The sequence below is a fragment of the Heterocephalus glaber genome, unplaced genomic scaffold, assembly GCF_053883595.1.
Source record: "Heterocephalus glaber isolate CG9 unplaced genomic scaffold, H.glaber_assembly_v1.0 deba00001141, whole genome shotgun sequence".
Lineage (NCBI taxonomy): Eukaryota > Metazoa > Chordata > Mammalia > Rodentia > Bathyergidae > Heterocephalus > Heterocephalus glaber.
The window spans coordinates 929,758-957,219 of NW_028258201.1; the positions used below are offsets into that span (position 1 = coordinate 929,758).

Sequence of the window (27,462 nt, forward strand, 5' to 3'; positions counted from 1 at the left end):
CCCTGCAAGCTCCGCACAGTTTTTTAAAAAAGGCAGTCCTGGAAGTAAAGAGGAGTAGGCTAGAAAGGGCCCCGCCCTTTATGTAAATAAGGGGCGTGTCCAGCCGCGGAGGGAGGTGGGAGTGGGGGGGCACTCCCGGGGGCGGCGGTTGCCCGGATGGGCCGTTAGTCGGAGCCGAGCCGCGGAGTGAGCGAGGGAGACGGGAGGAGCCGAACCCGGCGCCATCCGCCGCCATCCGCCCCCGCCCCACCGCCATCCCGCCCCAGGGAGCCACTAAGTCCCGGTCCCGGACCCCCGCGCACCCGGCCAGGTGAGTGTGGACGAGCTGAGCGCAGACGCCCTTTTCCGGCGCTGGAGCGGCGGTGGCGGCGGCGGCGGCGTTGGCGGCGTTGGCGGCGTTGGCGGCGGCGGCGGCGGCGGCGGGCCGGGGGGACGAGAAGTCTCCATTAGCCGCCGCCATCTTGTCCTCCTGCTGCCGGCCCTGCCTGCCCCTCCCCCTCCGGCACCCCTACTCCCAGACCCGCACTTCCAGCCCCTCTCTCAGGGTCCGCAGCCTCTCGGTCCCACCCCTGTCCTGGCTTCAGGGCGCGACCCCCCCCTCGGTCTGTAGCCCCCCGCCCTCCGCTGCGCTCCTGGGCCTCATTGCCATCTGTGGCCCCTCCCTGGCGCCCCGGGGTGGGCCGCTCCCTTCGGACCTCCTCTTGGGGGGCTTCTCGGGATGAGACCCTGCGCCGCGGTCTCCCTGGCTCCCCCATGCGTCGTCACTCCCCCTCTGGAACCTGGCTTTTATCCCGCATCTTTGCCTTCCATTCTTCAGTGGGGACCTCCTCTGCCCTTGCGTTTATTAGCCCGGTCCCTTCCTCCGCAAACCCCCCTTTGCTTCCTCGGTCCCTTCATATTACCCCCTTCCTTTTGCTCCGCACCTTTCACCGCCATTGCAGTTTTCATATGTTGTCTCCCACCTGCTTTCGCGTTCTCATTTTAGTCTGTTCACTCTACGATTCCTCTGTCTCTTTCTCTTTGTATGTTTATTTTCACAGATTGGCCTCCTTAAGTACCTGCAAAGCAATCCACATCCCCTCATCTCCAGCGTGTCACAAAGTTCTGTCTCCCCGGTTTTGGCTTTCATCCTGGACTTGTCTGCTTTCTTCTCACCATCTCCCATCCCTTTCCTTTTGCACTGTTTCCACCCACAAGTGAACCCCTGGTCATTGTAGAATGGACTAAGGATGAAGTTCGGCCTGCTTGGGGAGCAGGACCTATTAGGGAAAGAAATGTTTCCTGATGGATGTTTCTAATGATAGGAAAATGGAAGTTGGTAGTTGGCCCACAGTTACAGGATGTTCTCCAGGTAGCACCCTTAAATGCTCTGTTTTTTTTCAATTCTGTGTAGGTTAAACCAGAGCCACTATTATTTCTTCCGGAGACAGGACTATTCCTAGGAGCCAGGATGGAGGCAAATGTAGGAAAAGACAGTATTTCAAGTACTTGAGTTCTGTAGCCTGGCAGTTTGTACAGCTCTTGTTGTTCCATGAGGATTTCTCAGTTCCCAGTGTGGCAGAGAAAGCTCATAAAATCCTTAAACTCCCAGCATACCTTCCTGCAGAACTCCCCAAATGGGACATAAGGCTGCTGGGAGTGGAACCTGGGCCCGGGGCCCAGGGGCATGATTAAGGACCTGGTGTAATAAGTTGGTCATGTGTGATGGACTTGCATGCCTCTCTCTGATTTTCTCTGGGGCTTGGACTTGCTTGTCCTGTTTTATTGTAGGTCCCAAATTATTTTGGTGGAGAGAAGATTATTACTTTTGACAATAATGAAGAGGCTGTTAGCCTTTCAACACTGGCACAAATACCAGAGCATTTATATTGGGAAGATACACTAGATTTTTATTTGGTTTTTCTCTGTGGGAGGTGTCCAAGAGAAAGAAGGAACATGGCGTTTGGGTGCTGAGTAGACAGTTGCTTAAAGACGCTGGGGAGTTTACATAGGCTGTGAGAAGGTACACTGAAGGGCCACATGTCTGGGCCCTAGTGAGAACGAAGGGGAGCCTGTAGGCTCCTGCCTTAGCCTGTGGAGGGAGCAGAGACTGAGATGCTGTCTGCCCCACAGGCTCCGGCTCGTTTCGGGGGAGGTGCCTGCAGGACCCAACTTACTCAATGAGCTTCCAGCGCAATGTCCGATCGCTCGGGGCCGACTGCCAAGGGGAAGGATGGAAAGAAGTATTCCTCGCTCAACCTGTTTGATACGTATAAGGGCAAGTCCTTAGAGATCCAGAAACCCGCTGGTGAGGGTCCTGCAAAGATGCTTCTAATGGTTGGCCAGGCACGAGTAGGGTGTATGTTAGACTTCTTTGAAGGGGAACCAGAGGAACGCTAGAGACCTCCCACTTTTACCAGAAGGGTCCTGTATGGCTGTTGGGCTCTGGGGCAACACCAGTTACCCTCCTACAAAGGCGTGTCTTCGGTTGCTTGTCTCTGGACACGTAAGAGTTGGAGGCAAAAAAATGTGGATTTGGAGACATCTGGGGCCAGCTTGCTCCCCGCAGGCTCAAGATCAACCATCTCACATACAGTAACCAGTGTAACATATCTCAGCCTTTCCAAAGGGATTTCCAGGACTGTTAGCAAGGGGAAGGGTGGCTTCTAAACAATTTAGAGTAAGTGGGTAATAGGACATCGAGGATGTCTAAATGGGGCGTGGGGTAGGAGGCTGTCAGATCTCCTTTGTGAGGTAATTTTTGATCCTCTCTCTGCCTTTCTTCAGTTGCCCCTCGCCATGGCCTGCAGAGTCTCGGGAAAGTTGCCATTGCCCGGCGTATGCCACCCCCAGCCAACCTTCCAAGCCTGAAAGCCGAGAACAAAGGCAATGACCCCAATGTCTCACTAGTCCCGAAAGACGGAACAGGATGGGCAAGCAAACAGGAGCAGTCCGACCCCAAGAGGTAGACAGAGGCTTGGGAAGCCTTAGAACAATTAGGACTTCTGCTTTGCACTTCAGGATGAATCGAGGCTTGGTTTGGGCCAGCCTCAGTGCCTCTGTATTAAGGCAGAGATAAAGAGGGAGGCACCTTTTGTACTTGTTCTAGGTTTCCTGATAGATGACTAAGAAATGAATCTTTAGTTCTCTTTGAAATGGAGGGAGAGCTTGAAGAAACTGACGATTAAAGTTTTGTTCTAATGTTCTGGCGCCTGCCTCGAAAGCGCAAGTTCCCGAGTTCAGTCCCCAGTACCAAAAAAAAAGCTTTGTCCTAATGTTTGTAAATGGTAGTGAGGGACCTAGAGTCAGTCCCTACTTCCGGTTGGAGAACTAGGGTGGCATCTCATGCTCAAGGTATAATGTTCCCATTCTACTGCTTCCTCAGTTCCGATGTCTCAACCGCTCAGCCGCCGGAGTCGCAGCCACTGCCGGCTTCACAGACGCCTGCCTCCAACCAACTGAAACGACCCCCAGCAGCCCCCGAGGTAATTGGGGAACTGGCAGGGCTGGGGAACAATGGCTTGGAGCCCTGCTGCTCATACTGCCATGTACCATGTATTCTCCCTGCTTCCCTAGAACACTCCTTCGGTTCCAAGCGGGGTAAAGTCCTGGGCGCAGGCCAGCGTCACCCATGGAGCACACGGAGATGGTGAGCACTGTTTGGGGAGCTGTGCCCAGGTTCCACGTAAGCCTGGAGGCCTGCACTGTACTCCTTGCAGTGTCCTTGGTCTGCTTTGGCTGAACCTTGGCCCCTGTACTCAGTATTGGTCTTGTGTGAGGGGGTGCAGTGGTCCCAGAGCTGTCCTTTTCTCTTCGAGAGTGAACACCTGTACTCACTACAGGGCTGAGTTTCAGGGCTGGCACCTGATGGTCTGGTAGCTGTCAGAGCCTTTCATTTTCACAGTACATCCTCAGTACATGTGCCTGGCCCTTCTGGATCCTCATCTCAATAGGTGGAAGGGCATCAAACCTACTGTCGCGATTCTCTCGAGAGGAATTTCCGACCCTGCAGGCGGCTGGCGACCAGGACAAGGCTGCCAAGGAAAAGGAGTCTGCCGAGCAGTCGTCTGGGCCCGGACCAAGCCTCCGCCCCCAAAGTGAGTGGCAGCCCTGGACATTACCTGGTCCATCTCAGAGCTTCTCACCACCACTTTCTCTCCCCTGAATCATTAATCTCTCCCTCCTCTTCTCCTTGTCTCCTTCTCTCTTCCGAGGTGCAGATTCTGCCACTTGGAGGGACGGAGGGGGCCGTGGCCCTGATGAGCTGGAGGGCCCAGACTCCAAACTTCATCACGGTCATGATCCCCGGGGGGCGCTGCAGCCTTCGGGCCCACCCCAGCTCCCTCCCTACCGCGGGATGATGCCGCCCTTCGTGAGTTTGGAAATCTTACTTTGGCGTCCTTCCACCAGAAGCTAGTGTAGGAGTCAAGACTTAGTGTTTGGAGGGCACAGTTAGGAAGCAGGCACCTGTGAGACAGACGGAGGACAATGGGTGGGCGATAGCATCTAAAGGCTGGCAGGCTGTTGACTGCTCCTCTGAGCAGCCACTGTCGGCCGTTTTGCAGATGTATCCCCCATACCTCCCGTTCCCTCCGCCCTATGGACCCCAGGGGCCTTACAGATACCCCACTCCTGATGGGCCCAGGTGAGCGGTCCAGGTCTGGGTTTGTGGTTGGGAGCAGGGGAAGCCTGTTGGGGGAGGAGATGGTTTTCTAGCCCGGAGGCCCAGTTTCATATGTGGTCGTACATCATGCCGTCTTTTTGCTCTTCTCCCCTGTCCACCCATAGCCGTTTCCCCCGTGTGGCAGGTCCTCGGGGCTCAGGGCCACCAATCCGACTTGTAGAGCCTGTGGGTCGGCCTTCTATTCTAAAAGAGGATAACCTCAAAGAGTTTGACCAGTTGGACCAGGAGAATGATGATGGCTGGGCAGGTTAGTGAACATTAAGGATCAAACAGTTGGGTCTTGAAAGGCAAAGTCTGAAGAAATAAAATGGGAAATTGTGTGTGGGAAAAGCAGACACTGAAAGGCAGGGGAGATGTGTGGAAAACAACCAAGTCCTGACACAACGGGAATGAGAACGACAGGTCGTAGCAGACCTAGACTTGTGCAGGAGGGGTTGACATTGATGGTGCATCCTTGTGTGTGGTGCCAGACCACTGTCTGTCTTCTCCTAGGAGGACCCCTGAGACTGACGGTCACGTAGTGTGGATTACAGCTCTTGGTTCTTCCCTTCAGGGGCCCACGAGGAGGTTGACTACACCGAGAAGCTCAAGTTCAGCGATGAGGAAGATGGGCGAGACTCTGATGAGGAGGGAGCTGAGGGCCGGTGAGTCAGGGCCGGGGCGGGGCGGGGCGGGGGCTGCTGCTCTCCAGGTCCGGCACTCAGAGGAGCTGAGTGGGGCCAAACTTAATTCCACTGTTGATCTGCTCACAGCAAGGAGTCCCAACCAGCTGCTGGTGAGGAACGGCCCCCTGAAGCAGATGGCAAAAAGGGCACCTCCCCTGCCAGCGAACCGGCCCCTCCCAAGACAGCCTGGGCAGAGACCTCTCGGCCTCCAGAAACAGAGCCGGGGCCTCCTGCTCCAAAGCCTCCCCCACCCCCACCTCACCGGGGCCCCGCCGCTGGGAACTGGGCCCCCCCTGGGGACTACCCAGTGAGTATCTCAATGAGGGGTAGAGAGGGTCAGTTGTGGGAGGGATCAGCTGAGTGACAGGAAGCTGAAGGGAGGGCTGAAGGTCCGTGGAGTCCAGGGAGCCTGGGTTGCATGTCTGGAAAGCTTGGGAACGTTCTTGGTATAGGGGAGTCTGGGACAGAAATTGGGGTGCTGGTGAGGAAGAATAAGAAGACCTAGGGTCTTAAAGGAAACCAAGAAGAGAAGAGATGGGGATGATGACTTTCTCTCCACTGAGAGAGGCCAACAGCCCCGAGTCCTGATCCTTGGCCCTGTAGCTAGAGACAGTTTGCTGATCTGTGGAAGAGGGGTAGAAAGCATAGTGACCTACTGGCCTGGCCTGTCTGTCTGCCGAGACAGGATCGCGCGGGGCCGCCTTCCAAGCCCCCTGCCCCCGAGGATGAGGATGAGGCCTGGCGGCAGCGGCGAAAACAATCTTCTTCTGAGATCTCCCTGGCGGTGGAGCGGGCCCGGAGACGGCGCGAGGAGGAGGAGCGTCGCATGCAGGAGGAGCGCCGGGCGGCTTGTGCTGAGAAGCTCAAGCGTCTCGATGAAAAGTTTGGGGCACCTGACAAGCGGCTCAAAGCAGAACCTGCTGCCCCGCCTGCTGCTGCTGCTGCTGCTGCTGTCCCCAGCTCCACTCCACCTCCTGCACCCCCCAAGGAGCTCCCCACACTGCCGGCACCTGCCTTGGCACCAGAGAAAGAGCCTGAAGAGCCAGCGCAGCCCCCTCCTGCCCAGGCCACCCCCAGTCCAGGTGTGGCTCCAGCTCCCACTCTGGTGAGCAGTGGTGGCACTACCAGTAACACCAGCAGTGGTGGCGTGGAGGCCAGCCCAGGTACCAGGAAGGACGGGTGCGGGGTCGTGGGGGTTGAGGGTGGGAGTAGACGAAGTGGAAGGCTTGCACTTTGGTGCATCGGATTCTCGGTGCTATGGAAAGGGCTCCTATCATTTGTATGGGTGTACGGGAGAGGAGGGAAGGTTCTAAAACCACTTCTAAGCCCGGCGTGGTGGCACAGGCCTATGATCTCAGCATTCTAGGAGGCTGAGGCGGCGGATCACTAGCTCAAGCCCAGCCTGGACAATTTAGCAAAACTCTGAAACATAAAGGCTAGGGGTCGTAGCTCGGCGTGTAGGCCCTAGGTTCCTTCCCTAGTACCAAGAAGACTGAGGTGGGGGAGACACATCTATAGGCCAGGATGGAACAAGACTGAGATGTTCTTTTCAGAGTTTGCATAGTAAATTAGTATCAGGACCATTCATTGGGTCTTGAGGTTGTAGAGTGTGATTGTGGCTCTTAAGCACAAGGGATTTCAGTGCAGTAGGGTCAGCCAGACACCTGTGTCTGGGAAGTGAGCTTCAGGACAGGGCTGGAACTCCTGGTGTTCTTGGGGTGTCTTGATGGACTAAGTTATTGTTTCTCGATGCAGTGGAACCCCAGCTGCCTTCAAAAGGTCCTGAACCACCAGAAGAGGTTCCTCCACCTACCACACCCCCAGCCCCAAAAGTGGAACCCAAGAGTGATGGGATTGGCCCTGCCCGGCAGCCCCCCAGTCAGGGGTTAGGCTACCCCAAATATCAGAAGTCATTGCCTCCTCGTTTCCAGCGGCAGCAGCAGGTGAGCTACAGAGGCTTTATCCTGTGCATTTCTCTTCTGGGTTCCTCTGTGGATGTTCAGACCCCGCTGTCCAGGCTGTGGCACATGTGCAGTAGGGCTTCGAGAGCTTCGCACTGCCTTGTTCTTTCCTCAGGAACAGCTCCTGAAGCAGCAGCAGCAGCAGCAGTGGCAGCAGCACCAACAGGGCTCTGCCCCTCCTGCCCCACTGCCTCCGTCACCGCCGCAGCCCGTGACCCTGGGGCCTCCGCCGCCGCCACCGCCCAAGGCCCTGTACCCCGGTGCTCTGGGCCGGCCCCCACCCATGGCTCCAATGAACTTCGATCCCCGCTGGATGATGATCCCACCTTATGTGGACCCCCGGCTGCTCCAGGGCCGGCCGCCTCTGGACTTCTACCCTCCTGGCGTGCATCCTTCTGGTGAGAGACCGTGGAGGGCGGGCAGGGGTGGCTAGGGAGCTCTTCCCTTCCGTCCTGGGAAGTAGCTGTTGGGGTCTCACTGACTCTGGTGGGACTGGAGTTACTAGTTGGCTGGGGTTATGTGCTGCAGTTGAGATAGTTTTGTTGTGAGGATGGGATTGGGGAAGAAGGAAACAGTGCTCCTTAGTTGGTAGGGCTTGGTTCTTTCATCATAGGGAAGCCAAGTGGGTGACCCTGTTTCATAAGAGCAGGCAGAGCCTGGACTTACTGGGATCCAGAGGTGGAGATGCTGACGGAACAGAAGACTGGAAGGGGTGCTGCTTTTTGTGAGCGTGAAAGGATCGTTTTCTTACTCCTGTTTCCCAGGCCTTGTTCCCCGGGAGCGCTCAGACAGTGGGGGCTCCAGCTCAGAGCCGTTTGAGCGCCACGCACCCCCTCTCTTACGGGAAAGGGGAACCCCACCAGTGGATCCAAAGTTGGCCTGGGTAGGGGACGTGTTCACCACCCCACCCACAGACCCGCGCCCACTTACCTCACCGCTGCGCCAGGCTGCCGACGAAGAAGATAAGGGCTTACGGTGAGTCTTGGTGCTGGGAGTGGAGGGAGGACTTTCAGGGCCTGGCCTGTGAGTCTCGGGGAGGTGCTAGGGGTGGACAGGAAAGGCCGGCCAACAGCTGAGAGTTTCGTCCCCACCCCTTGCGGTTCCCTTCGGTCTGACATACTTCCTTCTGTTCTGTTTTGTCTCGTCTTCAGGAGCGAGACCCCTCCAGGGCCTGCCCCCCCCCCCTATCTGGCCAGTTACCCTGGCTTTCCAGAGAACGGAACCCCTGGGCCTCCCATCTCTCGATTCCCTCTGGAGGAGCCCGCTCCCTCGGGGCCCCGTCCACTCCCCTGGCCCCCAGGCAATGAAGACGCTGCCAAAATACAAGCTCCCCCGCCTAAGAAGGAGCCCCTCAAGGAGGAGACTGCGCAGCTGGCAGTGCCGGAAGCAGGCCGCAAGCCCACCCGGGGCCTTGGAGGCCAGGGCCCCGCCCCGCCGCGCAGAGAGAGCCGCACGGAGACGCGTTGGGGCCCTCGCCCGGGGGGCAGCCGCCGTGGGGTCCCTCCCGAGGAGCCGGGGGCCCCTCCCCGCCGGGCCGGGCCTATCAAGAAACCAACGCCACCTGCAAAAGCTGAAGAGCTGCCTCCTCCACCCCTGGAGCAGGGGGACGAGACCCCAAAGGCTCCAAAGCCAGATCCACTCAAGACGGCCAAGGGGAAGCTGGGGCCCAAGGAGACCCCACCCAGTGGGAACCTGTCCCCGGCACCGCGGCTTCGGAGGGACTATTCTTACGAGAGAGTGGGCCCTGCCTCTTGCCGGGGTCGGGGCCGAGGAGAGTATTTTGCCAGAGGGAGGGGATTTCGGGGGACCTATGGGGGGCGGGGCCGGGGAGCCCGAAGCCGAGAGTTCCGCAGTTACCGGGAGTTCCGTGGGGACGATGGGCGTGCAGGGGCGACAGGGCCACCGGGCCACCCCTCTGCTCCCCGAGGCCGCACTGCCAGTGAGACCCGGAGCGAGGGCTCAGAGTACGAGGAAATCCCCAAGCGGCGCCGGCAGCGAGGCTCAGAGACAGGCAGCGAGACGCACGAGAGCGACCTGGCCCCTTCAGACAAGGAGGCGCCCCCGCCCAAGGAGGCTGCGCTCATCCCGGCCCCTCTCGGGGCCCTGCCAGGCGCGCCCCCCTCGCCGGCCCCAGCCCGCTTTCCCGCTGCCCGCGGCGGGCGCGTCTTCACTCCGAGAGGGGTGCCATCGCGCCGGGGCAGGGGTGGCGGGCGGCCCCCTCCCGTCTGCCCGGGCTGGAGTCCTCCGGGCAAGTCCCTGGTTCCAAGGAAGCCTCCTGCGGGCCCTCTGCCCCTGAGTAAGGAGCCCGCGAAGGAGAGGCTGGTCCCAGGGCCTCTGTCTCCCCTGGCCCGTGGAGGGGCCAGCATGGGTGTAGTAGAAGACGGGGAGCGGCCCCGCCGCAGGCGGCACGGTCGGGCCCAGCAGCAGGACAAGCCACCAAGGTTCCGCAGGCTGAAGCAGGAGCGGGAGAACGCTGCCCGGGGGACAGAGGGCAAGCCCTGTCCCCTGGCCCTGCTGGCCTCCCCGCCTGGAGCCGAGGAGCCTTTGGCCACAGTCACTGCACCACCCCCGCCTCGAAGGGCAGCTGCAAAGTCTCCTGATCTGTCGAACCAGAACTCGGATCAAGCAAACGAGGAGTGGGAGACTGCGTCGGAGAGCAGCGACTTTGCCAGTGAGCGCCGGGGTGACAAGGAGACTCCCTCGCCAGCACTTCTGACCCCAAAGGCTGTGGGGGCCCCTGGGGGCAGTGCAGGTGCTGCCGGATCCACCCTTCCTACCATGTCCCTTGGAGACCTGAGCCAGAGGGCCAAGGATCTGAGCAAGCGGAGCTTCTCTAGCCAGAGGCCCAGCATGGATCGGCAGAACCGGCGTCCAGGCACGGGGGCCAAGGCCGGCAGCAGTGGAGGAGGTCCTGGGGGCAGGACCGGGCCCGGAAGAGACAAGAGGAGCTGGCCCTCACCCAAGAACCGAAGGTGGGGGACTGGCTGCTGGGGGCTCGCCAGGACCTGCAGGCAGTGGGCTCCTCCCAAGCTCGGGCTTCCCTGGGCTGGAAGCACTTGGTGCAGTCAGGTCTCAGTCTGTAGACTGAGGCCTGTAAAACCCAGAGCAGCTTAGAAAGTCGGGTTTGGACAGGAAAGGACATTTGGGTTCAGAGGGGGAGAAATCAGGAGGTGCAGGCTGGACTGGTAGGGAAGGGTCGGTGACAGTCCAGTGAGCCTTGGAGCTGATGCCCTGCCCTGCCCTGCCCTGCCCTGCCTGCCTGCTTCCCTTAGCCGTCCTCCAGAGGAGCGTCCGCCAGGCCTTCCCTTGCCTCCCCCACCACCCAGCAGTTCTGCCGTCTTCCGCCTGGACCAAGTTATCCACAGCAACCCTGCGGGCATCCAACAGGCCCTGGCCCAGCTGAGCAGCCGCCAGGGGAGCATAGCAGCACCGGGGGGTCACTCAAGGCCTAAGCCTGGGCCGTCTCAGGCCCCTCAGGGCTCAGCCCCTCGGCCCCCAACCAGATTCGACCCCCAGAGGGCTACTGGTGGCGGCAGTTCCGGTAAGAGGGACCAGGTAGGGCTGGGAAGGTCTCCGTCCCCAGAGGAGGCCAGGTCCTGGGGCCCTGCTGCTGTGACCTGCAGTAAGCAGTGGGGAAAGAATGGGAGGCGAGGGATGGAAGAGCTAGGATGCCCGACGGGCAGAGGCTGATAGTTCTCTTCTCCCTCAGAGCCTCACTTGGAGGAGCCAGGGCCAGTGGTGAGGGAGGCAGGCGGGGCTCCCCAGGACTCTACTGGGGTTGCTGAGCCCTTCCCCCACAAACGGCGGGAACGGGAGCGGGAGCGACCTCGGAAACCAGAGCTGCCGCAGGAGGTGAGGGCCGGGTGGTGCTGCTCTCCCTTGGGAAGACCCTCCGGTGTCCTCACGGCCCCTCCTGGTTCTCACTGGGAGCCTGCGTTGTGCACACATCTCCCTTGTTGCCCCTCTGCCTCGTCCTGTTGCAACTCTGCATTCCCCAGTCCCCTGCTTCATGTCCCCGGCCTTTCCTATCTATAGGAGCCCCTGCCTGCTCCTCACGGCTCTGGCTTCTTGGGCTCAAAGCCCGAGGCCCTGGGCCCTCGGGCAGACTCCAGAGAGGCCGACGCTGAGGCCCTGACGCCTCGCCTCTGGGACCGGCTGCACACTGGTGAGTAGGCGCACGGAGGGGAGGCCTGGGAGGGGGCCGCCAGGGGCTGAGCTTCAGAGCTGTCTTCTGTCCCTGTCCCCGTCCCGGTCGGTGCTCCCCTCCAGCCACCAGCCGGAAGAGTTACCGGCCCGGCTCCGTGGAGCCTTGGATGGAGCCTCTGAGTCCGTTTGAGGATGTGGCTGGCGCGGAGGTGAGAGGGGTGGGCGGGCGCAGCAGCGCTGGGCAGGGCTGAGCTGCCCTCCCTCTCACGTTTCCTAGGGTTGTCTCTGTGTGCGTCTGCTGGGTACGGGGTGCTTTCTACCCTGACCTGTTTCTGTCCTCAGATGAGTCAGTCTGACAGCGGGGTGGACCTGAGTGGGGACTCACAGGTGTCATCAGGGCCCTGCAGCCAGCGAAGTTCCCCTGACGGAGGACTCAAGGGGCCAGCAGAGGGACCCCCCACACAGCCCGGAGGCCCCTCGCCCCTGAGTGCGGTCCCTGAAACCTCGGATCCTCCCAGGAGACGGGTGCCCACGCCCCACGATGGGGAAAGCAAGGTCAGAAGGCCAAGGGGAGGACGCAGAGACAGTCTCCAGCCTCCCCTCGCTGCTGTGCTTGGGGTTCCCTACGTGGCTTTCCCTCTCCTCCCACCGCCTCCACTTGGCTCTGTTCCCCACTCCAGGAGCTGCCCAGGGAGCAGCCTCTGCCCCCCGGCCCCATAGGCACAGAACGACCCCAGCATGTGGACAGAGGACCAGAGCCAGGCCCCCTCCGGCCGTCCCATCGACCTGGTCCTCCAGTCCAGTTCGGCACGAGCGACAAGGTCTGCAGGGGCTGGGCTGAGTGGAAAGAAGGGAAGGACTGCAGGTGGGACGTGGGCGGCACGCGCCTCAATCATGGGGTGCTTCCTCCTCCCTCCCCTCGCCATTCCAGGACTCGGACCTGCGCCTGGGGGTGGGAGACGACCTGAAAGCAGAGAAGGGGCTCACGGCGGCGTCAGTTCCCGAGGTGGGCGGAGCACGTTTGGTGGGAGGCCTGAGGTTGGGGTGGGGATGCTGGGCATGACCTGGCTGGCAGACCTGGCTTGACGAGCCCTCTCTGGCCAGGCCACCCTGCTGTCCCGAGAGTGGGAGCTGCCGCCCAGCGTGTCTGGCCCGGCTGAGCCACAGCCCAAGAACTTGGCTTCCGGGCACTGTGGCCCAGAGCCCAGCTCCTCAGGCCAGCGCCTGTACCCGGAGGTCCTCTACGGCAGCCCTGGGCCGCCCGGTTCTCAGGTGACTCCCACTTTTCACCTCATTCCCCTAGATGAGTACTCACCTTTCTCTGCTCGCTGTCTCATAACAGCCTGAGCTGTTCACTTGTAAAACACCATCGCTCCTCTTGTTTTTCCATTTTTCAGCGCAGTGGGTGGGATGGGTGAGTTTTTCTTGACCAGACACGAGCTCTTGCAACTCTGCTCTTAGGTCTCTGGGGGAGCCCTGGACTCCCAGTTACACCCCAACAATGGAAGCTTCCGCCCTGGCACACCCTCGCTGCACCCTTACAGGTAGGACTCGATAGACGTCTGCACCCCTCACAAGGCCGTGGGGTTAGGGTGCAGGGAGGGAAGGGGAAGACGCAGTGTCAGATGCCAGAGGCTAGTGGATTCAGGGGTTGCTCGGACCCAGTAACTTACTCTGGAGTGGTAACCCAGTCCTCCCCCGTTTCATTTTAGGTCCCAGCCCCTGTACCTCCCCCCCGGCCCAGCCCCTCCCTCAGCACTGCTCTCTGGGGTAGCTCTCAAGGGTCAGTTTCTGGACTTCTCAGTGCTGCAAGCGGCAGAGCTGGGGAAGTTGCCAGCTGGAGTTCTCTGCCCTCCGCCTTCCTTCCTCTACTCTCCTGCTTTCTGCCCTAGCCCTTTGCCGGACCCGCCCTTGCTTCAGGTAAGAGCTGGGCAGGCGGGGGCTGGGAGGACGCTTGTAGGGGAGTCGGCGTGCGTCCACCTATTCCCTCGCAGGTACGCCAAGATCTGCCATCCCCTTCGGATTTTTACTCTGCTCCTTTGCAGCCTGGTGGACAGAGCGGCTTCCTTTCTTCAGGGGCCCCGGCCCAGCAGGTACCTTTGATGGCCCCACTTCCCTCTCTCTTTCTGCCCACTTTCCTTCTTTCTCTTCTCCCCAACACCACCTCCCTGGCCCAGTGTGCACACTCTGTGGTCTGTTCCAGATGCTGCTGCCTGTGGTGGACTCACAGCTGCCTGTGGTGAACTTTGGCTCGCTGCCTCCTGCGCCGCCCCCTGCGCCGCCTCCCCTTTCCCTGCTACCCATGGGGCCTGCTCTGCAGCCTCCCAGCCTGGCTGTGCGGCCCCCACCTGCTCCTGCCGCTCGGGTGCTGCCTTCACCTGCCAGGCCCTTCCCCCCAAGCTTGGGGCGAGCGGAGGTAAGGGACAGGGACAGTAGGGCTAGGGATTCCGGGTCTCAGAATGAGGGGTGAGAGGCAGGCGGCTTAGGAATTCTTTCCTTTAGCTGCACCCAGTAGAACTAAAGCCGTTCCAGGATTACAGAAAGCTGAGCAGCAGCCTTGGGGGATCTGGGTCATCGCGTGCTCCCCCGGCTGGAAGGTGAGCTGGGTTGGGGTGCAGACTCCTGTCCCCTGGATTTTACATACGCTGGGGCCAAGGGCTTGGCATTAGCAGGCTTTACACAGCCTTTCTCCCTCAGGTCCTTCCCTGCTCTCAGTTCCCGTCTCAAGGCCCCGCCTGCCACCTACAGCGGGGTATTCCGTGCTCAGCGCATCGAGCTCTACCAGCAGGTGAGGGAGAAGCCCTGTAGCCCCCGTCTCGGGTCAAGAGCTGCCACTGAGTTCCTGATCGAGCACTGACTCCTCCTGCACATGGACCTATCCCTTAGGCCTCCCCTCCGGACGCCCTGCGCTGGATGCCGAAGCCTTGGGAGCGCACAGGCCCACCCTGTCGAGAGGGGCCTCCCCGGAGGGCAGAGGAGCCTGGGCCCCGAGGGGACAAGGAGCCTGGATTGCCCCCGCCCCGCTGAGGGAGGCCCCGGCCCCGCCCCACCCCGGGCTTGTATATAGATTATAAATATATAAGGGGAAAAGGGCGGGCGGGGAGGGGCAGTGGGGCTGGAGCCTCATTTTCCCTCCTTCCCCCTCCCCGTCTCCTATCCCTGGGGCCGTTTGTTAAAAAAGAGTAATAAAATAATTTAAAAAAATATTTCCATGATGATTTGGGGGATGGGTTGGTTGAAATGTCTTGAGTGAATCTGTAAGGCAGTTTCAGTGAGAATGAGAACTTATTCCAGTGATCAGTTAAAACAACCTTAAAACTGGGCAGGCCGTGTAGCTCAGGGGCGCTGTGCCTGCCTGGCAAACACAAGGTCCTGAGTTCAATCCCTGGTACCAGAAAAAATTAGGTTTTGGGGTTGGGAATTCGGGCTGGGCTCAGTAAGGCAAATCTGCTAGCCCCAGCAAGCAAGGCCAGTTGGTTACCAGGGTGCAGCTGACAGCTGGGCTGCTTCCAGCATGGCTTCCTTCAGTCCCCTGGGGTCTTAGTGGGGGTCTGGAAGGAGAATGTCACTCAGCAGTCCCATGGGGATTCTCAAGTCAGTAGGCCTTGTGTGTCCCTGCCCAGTGTTCCAAGAGATACAGGCAGAAAAAGGAAAGGTTGCAGCCCAGCCTTAGAATGTGTCCCACACTTAAGTTACCAGGGTGGGGGTTCAGGCAGGAGTCCCACAGTAAAGGAGCAGCCAGGAACGTGTAGCGGTGCGCATCCCTCCTGGCTGGTCCCGCTGACGAATGAAGTCGGAATTGTCCTCCGCATCTGAGCACCTCTGGGCTTTCTGACCTGGGCACACCAGCTCCAATATATGTGGTCAAGCTTAGTTGAATTTCAAAGCATGTTCTAATAAAACTAATTCTGTCTGCAGCTGCTCAATTATATGGTGTTGTCTATCACTTAGAATAAATATCTTCCATCTCAGGGCAGAGTTGTGTAAAAATCCAGCCATCAAAAGCCTGAGGGCTAGGGGGTCTAGCTCAGTGACTCCGCCTGCCTCACAAGCACGTGGTCCTGAGTTTGATCCCCGGTACCAAAAAACCCCACCCAGGGCCGGGGGATTTAGCTCAGTGGCAACATGCCTGCCTCACAAGCACAAGGTCCTGAGTTCAATCCTTGGTATCGCCAAAAAAAAAAACCTTGGACATCACAACATACCACAGGTACACTCACAGGAGATGATACAAACTGTCACAGCCGGCTTGCTGGAGTGCGAATTTCAAGGTAAGTTCACACAAAATGAAGGGACTCAAGACCAAGGCAAGTTGGAGACAAAAAGAGCCAGAAAAACCCGACTTTTATTTCTTAAATACTGTGGAGGAGGAGGGGGAAGTGTTCCCCAGGTGAGTAAAGGCCAGAGAGCAGAGCTAGAGAGCAGAGCTAGGGATCGTCAGCAAAGGCCCGGTGGGCACTGGGGAAGCGCTGGGGACTGTAGTTGGGGTCTTCTTGCAGCCGTTTTTGTATGTCAGACCGGAGCTAGAGAGAGAGAGAGAGAGCAAGCAGGTTGGAAGAGCACTCATCTAGCCACAAGACCCCAGCAAGCATGAGGCCATCCCTCAGGAGCTAGTGCTTCCCCACCAGCCATGACGCATGTCAGCCCAATGCGTGGCACCACTAAGCCTTCCCAGATGCCACCAGGGGAAACTAGGACATCAATGGCGGCCCACTTCACCTCTGAAGGATCCAGGAAGCGGGACCCTAGCCCAAGCCCTCCCACTAGACCATCCCTATTCTGCTTCCGGGTGGGGGCACCTGCTGCCTGTAGCTCTCCTGAACCTCTGGTGCCTCCAGGTCTCGGCTCAGGCTCTCAGGGCTCGTCAGGGGCCGAGCTCCGGCTGCCTTAGCTGCCCGGCTCACGGCCTCTGAGAGAAGCAGCTGGGGGCCCTCACCCTGCATCGTCTGGGGGACGGGGTTGGGAGGGAAGAGAGGATCGACGTCAGAGCCAGTGCCACCACCCAGCTCACCCTCTCCAGGAGTCAACCCCTGAGTCTATGCCAGTGGAGAAGAGCCACAGTCCACATGTACTCGACAGCAGAAGCACTTTCCTAACTGGCTCTGGCCAAAAACAGTGCTGCCTTGCTCTTCAAAGCAAGAAGGGCCAAGTGGGTCAAGCCATTTTGGGGATTCCAAGCTAGCTAATCCACAAGACCAAGCCCACCTCCAGGAGGACTCTAGCCACTTGGCCTCAGGCAGCTGCCGAGGGCCGGGGCAGGAGCACTAGCCAACAGTAAGGTAAAGCACAGCGTGGACTTGCACCAGCTATGCGCAGGTCCGAGTGAGTTCCCAAAGGTTTCCTCATTAATGGGGGGACCGAGCTGGTAAGAACTCCTTCCAGCTCTACACAGCTGGTTCTCAGCACAGCAGGGAGCCTGGGTAGAGAGGGCTCCTCAGGGAAGAGGCAAACGAACCTTGCGTCTCTTGGCAGGCATACCACTGAGGTAGGCATCACTCAGGGGCGGCTGCGGTTTCACCTTCCGCTGGCTCTGAATGTCCTGCTGAATAATAGGGACCCATTCCTGGGGAGAGAAAGATTGGAAAGTAATTCCCACAGCCTGCAGGGCCGTAACCCACTAGATCACCTCCTGCCACTTACTGGGGGAACTGCAGCTGCCCAAGGTTCCGTCTCAGCCGCAGCTCCATCCTGGTCCTCTCGGGAGCCCCCTTCAGGAGCAGGGGGTGGCCCCCTGGACATGACCTCCTCTGCCGTTGTTCCAGGGGCTGGGGAAGCATTCTCCCGCTGGCAGCCAGACAGTGGGAAGATCCAGATTTCAGAATCCCCAGCCTCGAGCCCTCCTCTCCACATCATCGGCCCCCCAACCTCTCCTTTGTACCTGAGGCTCAGGGGAAGTTCGTTCTGCTCCCTGCACTTCCATTGGTTCCTCAGAAAGTGGCTATGGAATTGGACAGAGGCTCAAATGGAAGCCCCCTCAGACCTCTCAGTTTCCCCGAGTCCCTCCCCCCTAGCCCATGAGGTCCATTACCTGGGGAGGGTCACCAATCCGGCGGACGTATCTGAGGATGGCGTCAGGACCCACAGGCATATGCTCCAGGACCACCTGGAGCCTCAGTCCCATCATAGTGGTCAGCCAGCTCACCAGGGACGGGTTCACCCCTCGAGACATGCGACGCTGCGGGCAGAAAGCAGACTTGGAACACAAGCCCTCAGCTGGCTTTTATAATCTATCAGATCCAGCATAACAGGTAGTGGTTTAAAAAGGAACAAAAGCCGTAGGACACCAAAGGAAACGAGGCTAGGGACCAGGGCTTGGGTGGTGCTTACAATCCGGCCGTTGATGACAGCAGCAAGCTCCATCTGCTGTCCCCCCAAGCAGTGCAGGTTCAGGGCCAGGCATTCAAACAAGCCTTGGTTACACAACTCCAGCAACCGGGCTCCAAATCCACTGTCTGCGGGAGAGACAGAGGAGGGATGCTGGCACCAGCGGCACCACTCACCCAGCGTGCCTACGCACCCTAGCTGGACGGCCCCTGACCTGTGCAGTGCAGCACATGAGCAGCAATGCTATTAAACTGTTCCTGGAGGAATTCTAGGTTTGTCCGGATGATGTCCACACCTGGCTGAACCTGTACCAAAGACTGAGACACAAGACACAAAGAGATCTGCAAATCAGGAACCCAGAGGTGGGCAGAGGATGAGACAGCGGGGAGCAATAGCTGCCCTGCTCAGGCCCAGGAGAGGAAGGGAGACAAGCCATACTCACAAAGCTCTCCCGCACATACTCTTCCAGCCCAGTGATCAGTGTGTGGGTTGCCATCTACGGGGAAACATCACAGGTTTATTTCCAAGCCTTGGTCCTCAAGACTCCCCCTCTACCCCAAGAAGTCCAGGACTCGGGCTGGGACTGCTGATACATGAACAGGTGGAAGGAGCAGAGCTCTGGAGCCCCAGGCCTTCATTTACCCGGATGTTACCAGGGGTGGGCTCCTGGCCACCCAGGTAGTGCTGGTGGAAGAAGGATCGCAGCTGGGGCTGGAGCCGCTGCAGTGGCTGGAAGTGCCCATGGAGCAGCATCACCACGTCTACCATGGAGAAGTTCTGGCACAGGAGAGACAGCAGGGCCCCAAAGAACCCTGGCAACCGGGACAGAAGTCAGCAATGGCCTCCACCACCTGGCCTGCCCACCCTCGCCCCAACCAGTCCATCAACCTCATCCCATCGTGCCATCAGCCCTGAACCTGGGCCCGCGGGCTCTCCCGGCTGCTTTCGAGGCCTCTTCCTTTTGCTTACCAAGGGCCCCATCAGCTCCGGGCTCAAAGATGTTGCTGGAGCCACTGAGGCGTTGGATGAAGGCAGCGATACTTTCACTGCTGCCAGCCCGCGCCCCCAAGGAGCCCAAGAGGGAGCTCAGCACACCCTGCACCACTGAGGTAAAAAACTCCGGTGGCAGGCTCTCAGGACCTAGGCTCCCGGGGCTCCCTGAACCACTGGAAGGGGAGGCCGGTGGGGGCATGGTCTGCTGCTCTGGGGCTGGGGGTGGGGGCGGAGGAGGCGGTGGGGTGGTCTGTGTTGCCTGCCGAGAACAGAAAGAGTAAACAACAGGAGGCAAGGACAGGGACAAAGACATAAAACAGGGCACTAAGCGACAGTGGTCCAGGAAATGAGAAGCTTTACTCTGCTCTTCATTCCTTATAGCAGAATACATACGGACAAGTATGCAGCTTCAGTCAGCCTGAGCCAGGACCTCTCTGTGCAGGTCAGGTCAGACAGCAGTGACCCACCTCCTGCCTCCCTCTCCTACAGCCTTGTTTTTCTTATCTCCAAAATGGAGGGTTCTCAATCGGCCAATTCCCTTTCCCTGACAACATGTGTAGTGGCTGTCACCCAGTGGCTACAGGATGACAACAAAGCATCACTGCTTGGCTGAGCTGGGGGATGGGAACAGTAAGAGGACAGGCAGCCAGCCACTGACCTGCAGGAAATCAGTCATGCCCTGGAGAAAGGCTGGGACACCAGGCATCGCCACGGTGATGGTGGGGGAAGCCATGCCAGGCCCGCCAGCCCCTGAGCCTGCAGGGCCCAGCAGGTTGCCCAGGAGCTGAGAAAACTGAAGGTCGGCCGTAGAGGGCTGAGGGGGCGGAGGCTGGGCAGGCCCCCCAGGAGCAGGGCCCGCTGTGGTGGCTGTGTTGGTGGTGCCCGCGCTGGCCGAAGCAGTGGCAGGTGCTGGAGGTGGAGCCATTCCTGAGGTCCCCTGAGCTGCCAGGAGCCAAAAAGACAAAAGTGAAAGTTTCAGGAAAAAGGGACACTACAGCAGCCCCATTCTGATCTTCCTGGTAGAAAAGCAAATGCTAGGAGAAATGGAAAGAACTAGAAAGCAGAGTGGGCAGTGTCAGACCTGAGAGCCACAGAAATCTCTCAAGTCTGAGGCGGGAGAACGAGGACTCACCCACAAGCACTGGCTGCATAAGAAGCTGGCCCACAAGGCCGCTCACCATCTGGGCCAGCGAGGCATTAGAACCCAGTCCAGCACCCTGCTACGGGGGGAAAGGAGAGGCTTCAGGCCTGTCCTCCCCAGCCCCACCACGAGGCCATCTCCCAGGACCCTTCCCCACTGGACGGCCCACCCTTCTCACCAGAGCCCCGGAGACTGCCGGCCCCCCAGGCTGGGAAGGCCGAGCCTGCGGAGGGGTTGGCCGGGCAATCACCACCCGTGTTGGAGCTGTTGGGAAGCCTGGCACCTGCTGTCCTGTGGGCAGACGAGAGACCGGACAGGGCTGAGGGCTGGGCCCTTGCCCGCCAGCCAACAGTACCCACCGCCGTGGACTGTGCCCCACCTCCCGGGCTTCCCCTTCCGGGTCATTACCTGCGGCCGCGGAGGCAACAGCTGCCACCATGGCCTGATGAGTGATCTGGTGGGCGACGGCGTGCATGAACTCAGGGGGCAGGGAGGGCAGCTGGATGAGGGTGGAGCCTGGGGGGCGGGTCTGATGTAGCCTTGAACCTGGACCCCTTCAACCCATCCCGTCAGCCCTGCCCCTTCTCTAGCCAGAGCTCAGACTGCTCTGATGCCCTCACTCTTACCCAGGGTCTGGCCATGACCAGAGGGTCCTAGGGGGCCAGTGGGAGCACTCGGGACACCACCGGGCTGTGTGGCAGAATCTGGGCAGGGAGACAGAGACGGCGACCCTGAGACCGAGAGCGGCCGGGCCAAGGCCTAGCCGAGGTCAGGTCAGCCGCGCTTCAGGCCCCAGTCCATGCGCCGGGAGGGGCACTCAGCTCCCCAAGGACAAAGCAGCCGCCCCGCCCCCTCACAGGGCAGCACCCACAGGCCCCACATGCCCGCCACTCACCTTGAATGTTCATGTGCATCATGACCACGGGCTCCACGCTCTGGTGGGAAATCCGGATGACCCTCGGGTGGCCAGTGGCCGGTGGGGGAGCTGGCCCTGGGGGCGGGGCCCCCTCAGTTGAGGACTCAACAGTAGCCGAAGATGCAGCCAGGGATGAAGCCTGCCCAGGACCAGGGGGAGGAGCTTCTGAACTGGGAGCTGGCGGGGGCCGAGCCCCATTTCCTGTCATGGTCACGGTGGTCCCCACGTTGATCTGGAAGAGAAAGGCCAGGCGGAAGTGAGGAAACACAAGGGCCTACGTCAGAGCACCCCACAGTTCACCTCAGAAGCCTCGCCCCCTTCGGCACAAGCGCCTAGAGCCTTCTCCCTCGGGAAGGCCCCCCTGCCTCCGCGCAGCCCCGCCACACCTGAATGGGGATGGCCGCCTGCTGCAGCACCATGGGGGTGGTGTAGTGCGACATGGGCCGGACCACGTGCAGGTGGCGCGGGGGTGCACAGCCCAGATTGCAGCGCAGGTCAGACAGGGCCACGAAGGTGTTGCCCAGCAGCCGCAGGCTCTCTCCCACCAAGTTGATCAACCTCTGGTCCTCCTCACGGCCCTCATGCTGTGCAACAGAGCAGCGGGAGGCGCTAGGTGGGAACGCACCCAGGAACCCCGGGGACAGACGGGCCCTGCGTCTAAGGCTTCAGTTACAGCTGTGGAAGCTTCTGCACAGCCCAAAGCTGGCGACTAAATCTACGCTACACGTGAGGACTGTTACCTCCTGTAGCAAACTTCATGTGAGGAACCATGACAATGCCATCTAGGAATCCCCCTTGCTCTAGTGACCTGCTAAACAAGTCACTGGGGCGGGGGTGAGGGCTACAAGGACGGTGAGAGAGGAAAGATCCCCTACACATCTAGTGTCTAGCAGGCTTCTGCTGCAGTGCTGTCTGAGGGCAGGTCAAAGGGTCACCGAAACCTGCGTGGTTCTGGAGTACTGGGGTGGGGTGGGGGGAGGGCAGGACCATCAAGAGGGCTCACATTGTTGTTGTAGTCAGTGGTGGCGGCAGCGCCCAGAACCTCGTAGTAGCGCTGCAGGAAGGGCTGGAGGCGGCTCTCCAGCCGCTGCAGCTCCTGCAGCACCTCAACATACTCCGAGGGGGAAGGATGGCTGTGGACAACCCCAGGGACAGTGAGCCAGGGCTTTCCTGAGCCCCCCCCCCCCCCAGTCTGAGGGGCCACATCTGCCCTCCCAGAGCCCTGGTCCAATCTCCTCCTGCACTAGCAATTTCTCTCCCTTATTCCCACCTAGGCGAAGACCAGCAGAAGATGAACTACTCCCACTTTCCTGGCCATAATCCCACACCAGCAACGAGAAGAAACTAACTGAAAAAAGGCACGAGGCCAGTGTGAACTCAAGGGGGAGAATTCTGATGAGGCTCAGGAGAAATCAGGGCATGGGGAGAGAAGCGCTTCTACTCAGCAGCCAGTCCCAACCTCTCTCACCTGCAAGAGAGCCCTCTGGCCCCCACGCAAACCCTACAAGCGCCCTAACAATGCTTCTGCTTCCACTGCACTTTTTCTGCTCCCCAGACCATGCTCAGGAACACCTAGTCCAGAAAGGGTCCCTCCATCACTCACTTGGGTGTGTTTGTCTCCGGGGCAGCTGCTGGGCCTGTGGGGGCTGGGCCAGAAGGGCCGAGCTCCGGGCTCTGGGCTGGGGCTCGCTCCTCCACTTCCTCTGCCTCCATGGGCTCCCGGGGCAGTCCTTCACTTTCGGCTGGTTCTGAGGTTTGCGAGCTCAAGGCTGCTGGCTCTGGAGCCACAGTTGACGTCTGTGGGGGCGGCTGACTGGGCTGTGCTTGGGGTGCCCCTCGACACTGAAGGTGGGGAGAGTCAGGACACCAAATACAAAGTGAGACTGCTATAAGGGATCACTCAGGCCAAAGGTGAGTGTGGAGACAGTGCTCCAACTAGGCTTCCTGAAGGCAGGGCCTGTCATTCCTGTCGCTGATTCCCTAGCAATCAGTATACAACTGGAACAAGTTAGACGCACGACAAACAGCTGTAATGTATGTAAAAGAATAACAAAAAATAAGGAGTGGGACTTCCCAACTTCCACAGAGGGGAAGCCACAAGTCTGTAGCCAGAACACACTAATGAAGTCAGAACAGCCCAATACCAAAAATGACAGTCACAAAATTGAAAGTGTGGGATGCTTTGTTCACAAAGAGAAACCACGAGTTATCTAACAAGTCTGAAACAAATGCCCCAGATACCAGGAATCAAGAGAACTGGCAGGGACAAGATAGCCTCACAAAGATACTTTTGCTACCCAAAAGAACAACAATGACAGATAAGGGGCCAGATTAGGAGGCAGAATCTAGTGGATGTGGCCTGACATGTTCTTACCCCTAGGCAACAAGAAAAGAAAGGGGAAGAGATGCTCGCCGCACCTGTCTACTTACCTCCATCCGGGACAGTAAGGACTGTATATCCCTGATCATGTGCTGAGCCATCACCAGCCGTACCCGGGGCTCACTCTGCAACGAGAGGGGGGTGATCAGGGCCATTCTGAGACCGAGCCATGACCTTCACCACCCACTAAATCAGGTTCTGGGTAGCTCCTCAGCCAGTTCCACCCCACCTTGTGGCCTCCTTCTCCCAGATCCCCTTCCCTGACCCTCCCAGGCCCCTCAATACCTGAATCGGGGCCTGTTCCATGTTGATGTGAACATCCACAGCAGAGCCGTCACTCTGGGGAAAGGGTAAGGGAAGCTGCTCTGGGAGAAGTCAAAGGCTAAGGCCTCCACACCTCCAACTCTTTCCTTGGAGCCCTACTCTTTGTCCTCAGTGTATCCAATTCAGACCAGAGGACCCTCCAAACCCAAGCCAAAAACTAAGACCCCTATCTCATAAATACCCGGCTGCTACCACATCTAACACTACCCTTCCCCACAAAACCCTGCTGGGTGAAACTCGAGCTTACAGGAAGATTGAAGGTTCCAACCATGACATAGCTGTTGGCATTCCGGTCATGCATAGAGGCTCCAGGACCCCGAGTACCAGGCAGGGGTCCCCCACCATGGGTCGCTGAGGCAGACCCTGTGCCAGAAGACGCTCCAGAAGGGAGCTGAGTCTGAGGAGGAGCCCGCTCCACCAGGTGGATAACCTTTCCCCCAACATCTGCAGAAAAAAAGATATACACCATAACATTACATGAGCAGGGAAACTCATGCTTCAGCTCATACCTCTGGAAGGCAGCCTAACCCCTGAACTGCCTCCCCGGCCCCTTACTGTATTCCTGGAGTTTCTTATCATCTTGCAGAACTCGCCCCTGGTAGATGAGCCGTTGTTTCTCAGAGGGAATACTGACAGAGGACGCAATGTGCTCCTTAAACTCCTTTACATTCATCTGCAAGAACAGTCAAAGATAGAAACCAGAGAACAAAGGAAAAAGGAAGAACAAAAGAGAAATAACTGACTTGAGGTGAACAGTAAAAACCACTATAGCGGCCAGGCATGGTGGTGCACACTTGTAATCCCAGCACTCAGAGGCTAAGGCAAGAGGATCACTGCAAGTTCAAAGCCAGCCTGGGCTACATAGTGAGTTCAAGACCAGCCTGAACTACATAGTGAGACTTTGTATCAAAAAAGTAAACAAGTACATAAATATAACCATATTATAGAGTCACTACCAATTTGTCTTGATGAAATAGTGCAATCGTTTTTTTTTCTTTTTTTCATACCAAAGATCAAACTTAAGGCCTTGCGTTTGTGAGGCAGGCGCGGCGACACTGAACTAAATTCCCGGCCCATCCAATTTGACTTGATTGTGCCGCAATTATGGTGCAAAGCCCTGAGCCAAGACAGCACATGTCAAAACACAGACAATAAACTTAACAGAGCTCAGGGTACAGGCTTACGAGAAAATTACAAGGATGAGAAGAAAGCCAGGAAGGCACAATGGTGTGTGCCTGTATTTCCACCACTCTGAGAAAGTGAGGCAGGAGGACTAAAAGCTCAAGCCCATCCTAAGCAATTTAATGAGACCTTGTCTCAAAATAAACAACAAAGGGCTTGGGATGCAGCTCAGTGCCAAGGACCTGGGTTCAAACCCTAATACTACAAAACAAAATAAAGCCAACTAACATTCCTTTTCTCCTCCTTGGCCTGGCTCCCAAAGGAATGTGTTCAGAAATACCAGTGACCCCTTCCTAAACACAAAATGACACTAGTTTACTCATCCCGTCTTATCTCAAAGGTAAAAACAAAGGTAAGAAGGACAGAATGGGGAATCAAGTTAAGGAAGACTGAAAGGTAAGAAGGGTACAAAGGGCTGGAGATGTAGCTCAGGGGTAGAGCATTTGCCTAGCAAGCACAAGGCTCTGGGTTCCATCCCCAACATCGCAAAAAAGGAAAAAAAAAAATTTCCCCTAGACAAATGACTCTGGGAAAATACCAGAGCATTTACATATCTGTACTAATCACAAAAACCTATTTTTTGGGGGTCTTTTTGTTTTTGATACCGGGGATTGAACTTGGGACCTTGAGCTTGTGAAGCAAGTGGCAGCACCACTGATCTAAATCCCTGGCCATTTTTTTTTTTTTTTTTTTTTTAATTAAGGTTCACTTTTTTTTTTTCTTCCTTTTTTCGTGCCAGGGATCGAACTCAGGACCTTGCGCTTGCGAGGCTGGCGCCAGAACCACTGAGCTAAATCCCCGGGCCATCCCTGGCCATTTTTTTTGCCTGTTTTTTGAACCAGTCTCACTACGTAGCTCAGGTTGGCCTCCTCCAACTCATGGTGATCCTCCTGCTTCAGCCTCTTGAGTGCTGGGGTTACAAGTGTGCACCACCATGCCCAGCAGTTTTCTTAAATATATGCTTAGGAATCTAAAGATCAACCCCGCTCATGATTTTGTCTCTAAGAACTACAGGGAGTAAAAATACAGGTAACTGTGTTTATGGCATTAAATTCAAGAGGTGTGTATTGCACCACAGGTACTAATAATTCCACCCACTAGTCCACTAGGGCCCTATGTGAATATGGGTTCTGGCTTCTAGATTTTATAAACACACACTATAACTGTAGTCAAGTTGTTTACAAACACCTGTTTGAAGCCTCTGTGTTGTTTCCCTTCCCAAAGGCTGGAGCCCATCCATGGTGATAGCAAAAAAAATCCTACTTTCTTTGTACTTCCTTCTGCATTGAGTGCTATAAAGCTGAAGAAAGGCACAACAAAATCTGCCTCACTCACAGTAACTATACCTTTTCACTTAACAAAAAACAACAGCATAGCGCCAGGGATTTAGCTCAGTGGTTTCGGCTCCTGCCTTGAAAGTGCAAGGTCCAGAGTTCGATCCCCAGTACCAAAAAAAGAAAAAAAAAAAACGTGTTTCAAAAAAATCAGCATATATTTTATCTAAAATATAAACAAAGGAATCCAAAGGAATCAATGAAGATAAAATCTTAAGACAAAATCAAGCTCTTCTCTCAGTCTAAGGGAGGAAGAGGAAGAGCTAAGGTTTCTTCCGGAAGTATTGGGGTCTCACCTGGGCCCCTACAATAAAGGTCCGAGTCTGAGAGTCCAGGGTCTTCACCAGCACTTCCAGGCTGTCAGGCTCCTCCATAGCGGTACTGGGACTATCACTGGGCTCCATGGCCAACAGCTCCCTAAGGAAGAACGAACGGAGGGAGACCTAATGTAACCTTTAATAGATTGCATACACCCAGAAGCCTCCCTGGCCTGAATCCCCGCCCCAATACCTAAACAGTTTCTCCTGCTCAAGCACACACACTCACACCCGCCCCCATCCTCCTCCTGATTCCGGGGGACAGGGAGAGAAACACAAAGGGCAGGGATCGACGGCGTAGGGAGTTGAAGGACGGGAGGTGGGAGGGGCTCCACAATGCCAATCACAATAAGGGAGGGCCAGTTGGGCCAGGAATCAAGGAAGACGGCACGAGACCAGAGACCAGTGTCATCACCGGTCGAGACAGGGCAAGGGTCCCAGAGACGGGCAAATCCCAGGCCGATGCGACAGCAGGGGTCGAGTCAGACTCGGCGGAGAAAGTGGCTTCGCGCACGCGCGCCACGCCCATCGAACCCGCCTAAATCACTACACACCCAAGACGCCGGACACTCACGCGGGGCTGGACCGGCAGGCGGACTGCCCCCCTCTTCTGCCTTCCTTCGGTGTCCCGGCAGAGCCGCACAACCAACACGCGGCCCAGCACACACATACACACACACACACCCCACTGCCCTCCGGCTCCGCCCCCGACTGACCCACCGTACCGTCACTTCCGGTCTCCCCCAACCTGCCACCGAAAGCCACTTCCGTTTCCCCGATCGTATTTGGAGATCTCGAGGCAGTACTTCCGGCTCCCCCCAGGTCTTCAAGATTTACTTTTGTAGGGCGCGATGACTAAGTCCGCGGCCCTTAACAGAGTTCCTGGGGAAGACCGGCGGGGACCGGCCTGGATGGGAGGGAGCCGAGCACCGTGAGGAGCCGCCGCTGCCGCCGCTGCCGCCGCCCGGGGGACCTTACTGCGCTTGCGTGAGTCGCAGTACGCATGCGTACACACAAAAGCAACGCCCCCACCCCCATTGATTCTGTGCGCTTCGCCGGTGCAGCGTGCAGGAGGCTACTGTAAATGCCTAAAGGAAATAAGTAAATACTGTAAGA

General features: G+C 58.0%; 2 protein-coding genes and 1 non-coding gene across 30 annotated transcripts; 2 read left to right on the top strand and 1 right to left on the bottom strand.

Moving 5' to 3' along the window:
• The first annotated feature begins 117 nt into the window (after positions 1 to 117).
• Positions 118 to 14,641, top strand: Prrc2a (proline rich coiled-coil 2A). Of its 8 annotated transcripts, none has more exons than XM_087210304.1 (31): positions 118 to 310; positions 2,113 to 2,257; positions 2,767 to 2,944; positions 3,365 to 3,464; positions 3,556 to 3,628; positions 3,933 to 4,076; positions 4,194 to 4,351; positions 4,545 to 4,624; positions 4,768 to 4,910; positions 5,217 to 5,307; positions 5,416 to 5,635; positions 6,014 to 6,491; positions 7,084 to 7,271; positions 7,405 to 7,687; positions 8,054 to 8,264; positions 8,441 to 10,261; positions 10,562 to 10,830; positions 10,999 to 11,141; positions 11,325 to 11,454; positions 11,559 to 11,644; positions 11,778 to 11,990; positions 12,116 to 12,256; positions 12,367 to 12,441; positions 12,540 to 12,707; positions 12,897 to 12,979; positions 13,148 to 13,355; positions 13,430 to 13,528; positions 13,639 to 13,851; positions 13,922 to 14,032; positions 14,133 to 14,223; positions 14,322 to 14,637. In XM_087210304.1, the coding sequence occupies exons 2-31, from the start codon at positions 2,176 to 2,178 to the stop codon at positions 14,507 to 14,509; spliced, it is 6,468 nt and encodes a 2,155-aa protein (XP_087066430.1). In that variant the 5' UTR covers positions 118 to 310; positions 2,113 to 2,175; the 3' UTR covers positions 14,510 to 14,637. The 8 variants fall into 8 exon arrangements, with proteins under 8 accessions (XP_087066430.1, XP_004847056.2, XP_021115773.2 ...); XM_004846999.4 differs by having other exon boundaries at positions 119 to 310; positions 2,113 to 2,287; positions 13,938 to 14,032; positions 14,322 to 14,641; XM_021260114.2 differs by having other exon boundaries at positions 119 to 310; positions 2,113 to 2,287.
• Positions 2,443 to 2,573, top strand: LOC147828314 (small nucleolar RNA SNORA38). The gene has a single exon (XR_015451025.1). It is a non-coding gene; the product is annotated as a small nucleolar RNA SNORA38 (small nucleolar RNA).
• A 1,106-nt stretch (positions 14,642 to 15,747) lies between the features above and the next one.
• On the bottom strand, positions 15,748 to 27,335 carry Bag6 (BAG cochaperone 6). 21 transcript variants are annotated; one of them, XM_004846991.4, is made up of 26 exons: positions 27,072 to 27,260; positions 26,326 to 26,446; positions 24,069 to 24,186; positions 23,761 to 23,957; positions 23,475 to 23,528; positions 23,240 to 23,314; positions 22,413 to 22,651; positions 21,813 to 21,942; positions 21,196 to 21,393; positions 20,789 to 21,041; positions 20,520 to 20,597; positions 20,302 to 20,409; positions 20,072 to 20,184; positions 19,885 to 19,972; positions 19,411 to 19,694; positions 18,729 to 19,011; positions 18,402 to 18,571; positions 18,202 to 18,255; positions 17,974 to 18,076; positions 17,763 to 17,887; positions 17,464 to 17,610; positions 17,314 to 17,373; positions 17,076 to 17,219; positions 16,891 to 16,998; positions 16,235 to 16,381; positions 15,748 to 15,958 (listed from the first exon to the last, which is right to left on the bottom strand). In XM_004846991.4, the coding sequence occupies exons 2-26, from the start codon at positions 26,431 to 26,433 to the stop codon at positions 15,863 to 15,865; spliced, it is 3,480 nt and encodes a 1,159-aa protein (XP_004847048.1). In that variant the 5' UTR covers positions 26,434 to 26,446; positions 27,072 to 27,260; the 3' UTR covers positions 15,748 to 15,862. The 21 variants fall into 21 exon arrangements, with proteins under 21 accessions (XP_004847048.1, XP_004847050.1, XP_004847052.1 ...); XM_004846993.4 differs by lacking the exon at positions 27,072 to 27,260 and adding an exon at positions 26,921 to 27,065; XM_004846995.4 differs by lacking the exon at positions 27,072 to 27,260 and adding an exon at positions 26,762 to 26,841.
• Positions 27,336 to 27,462: the final 127 nt, after the last annotated feature.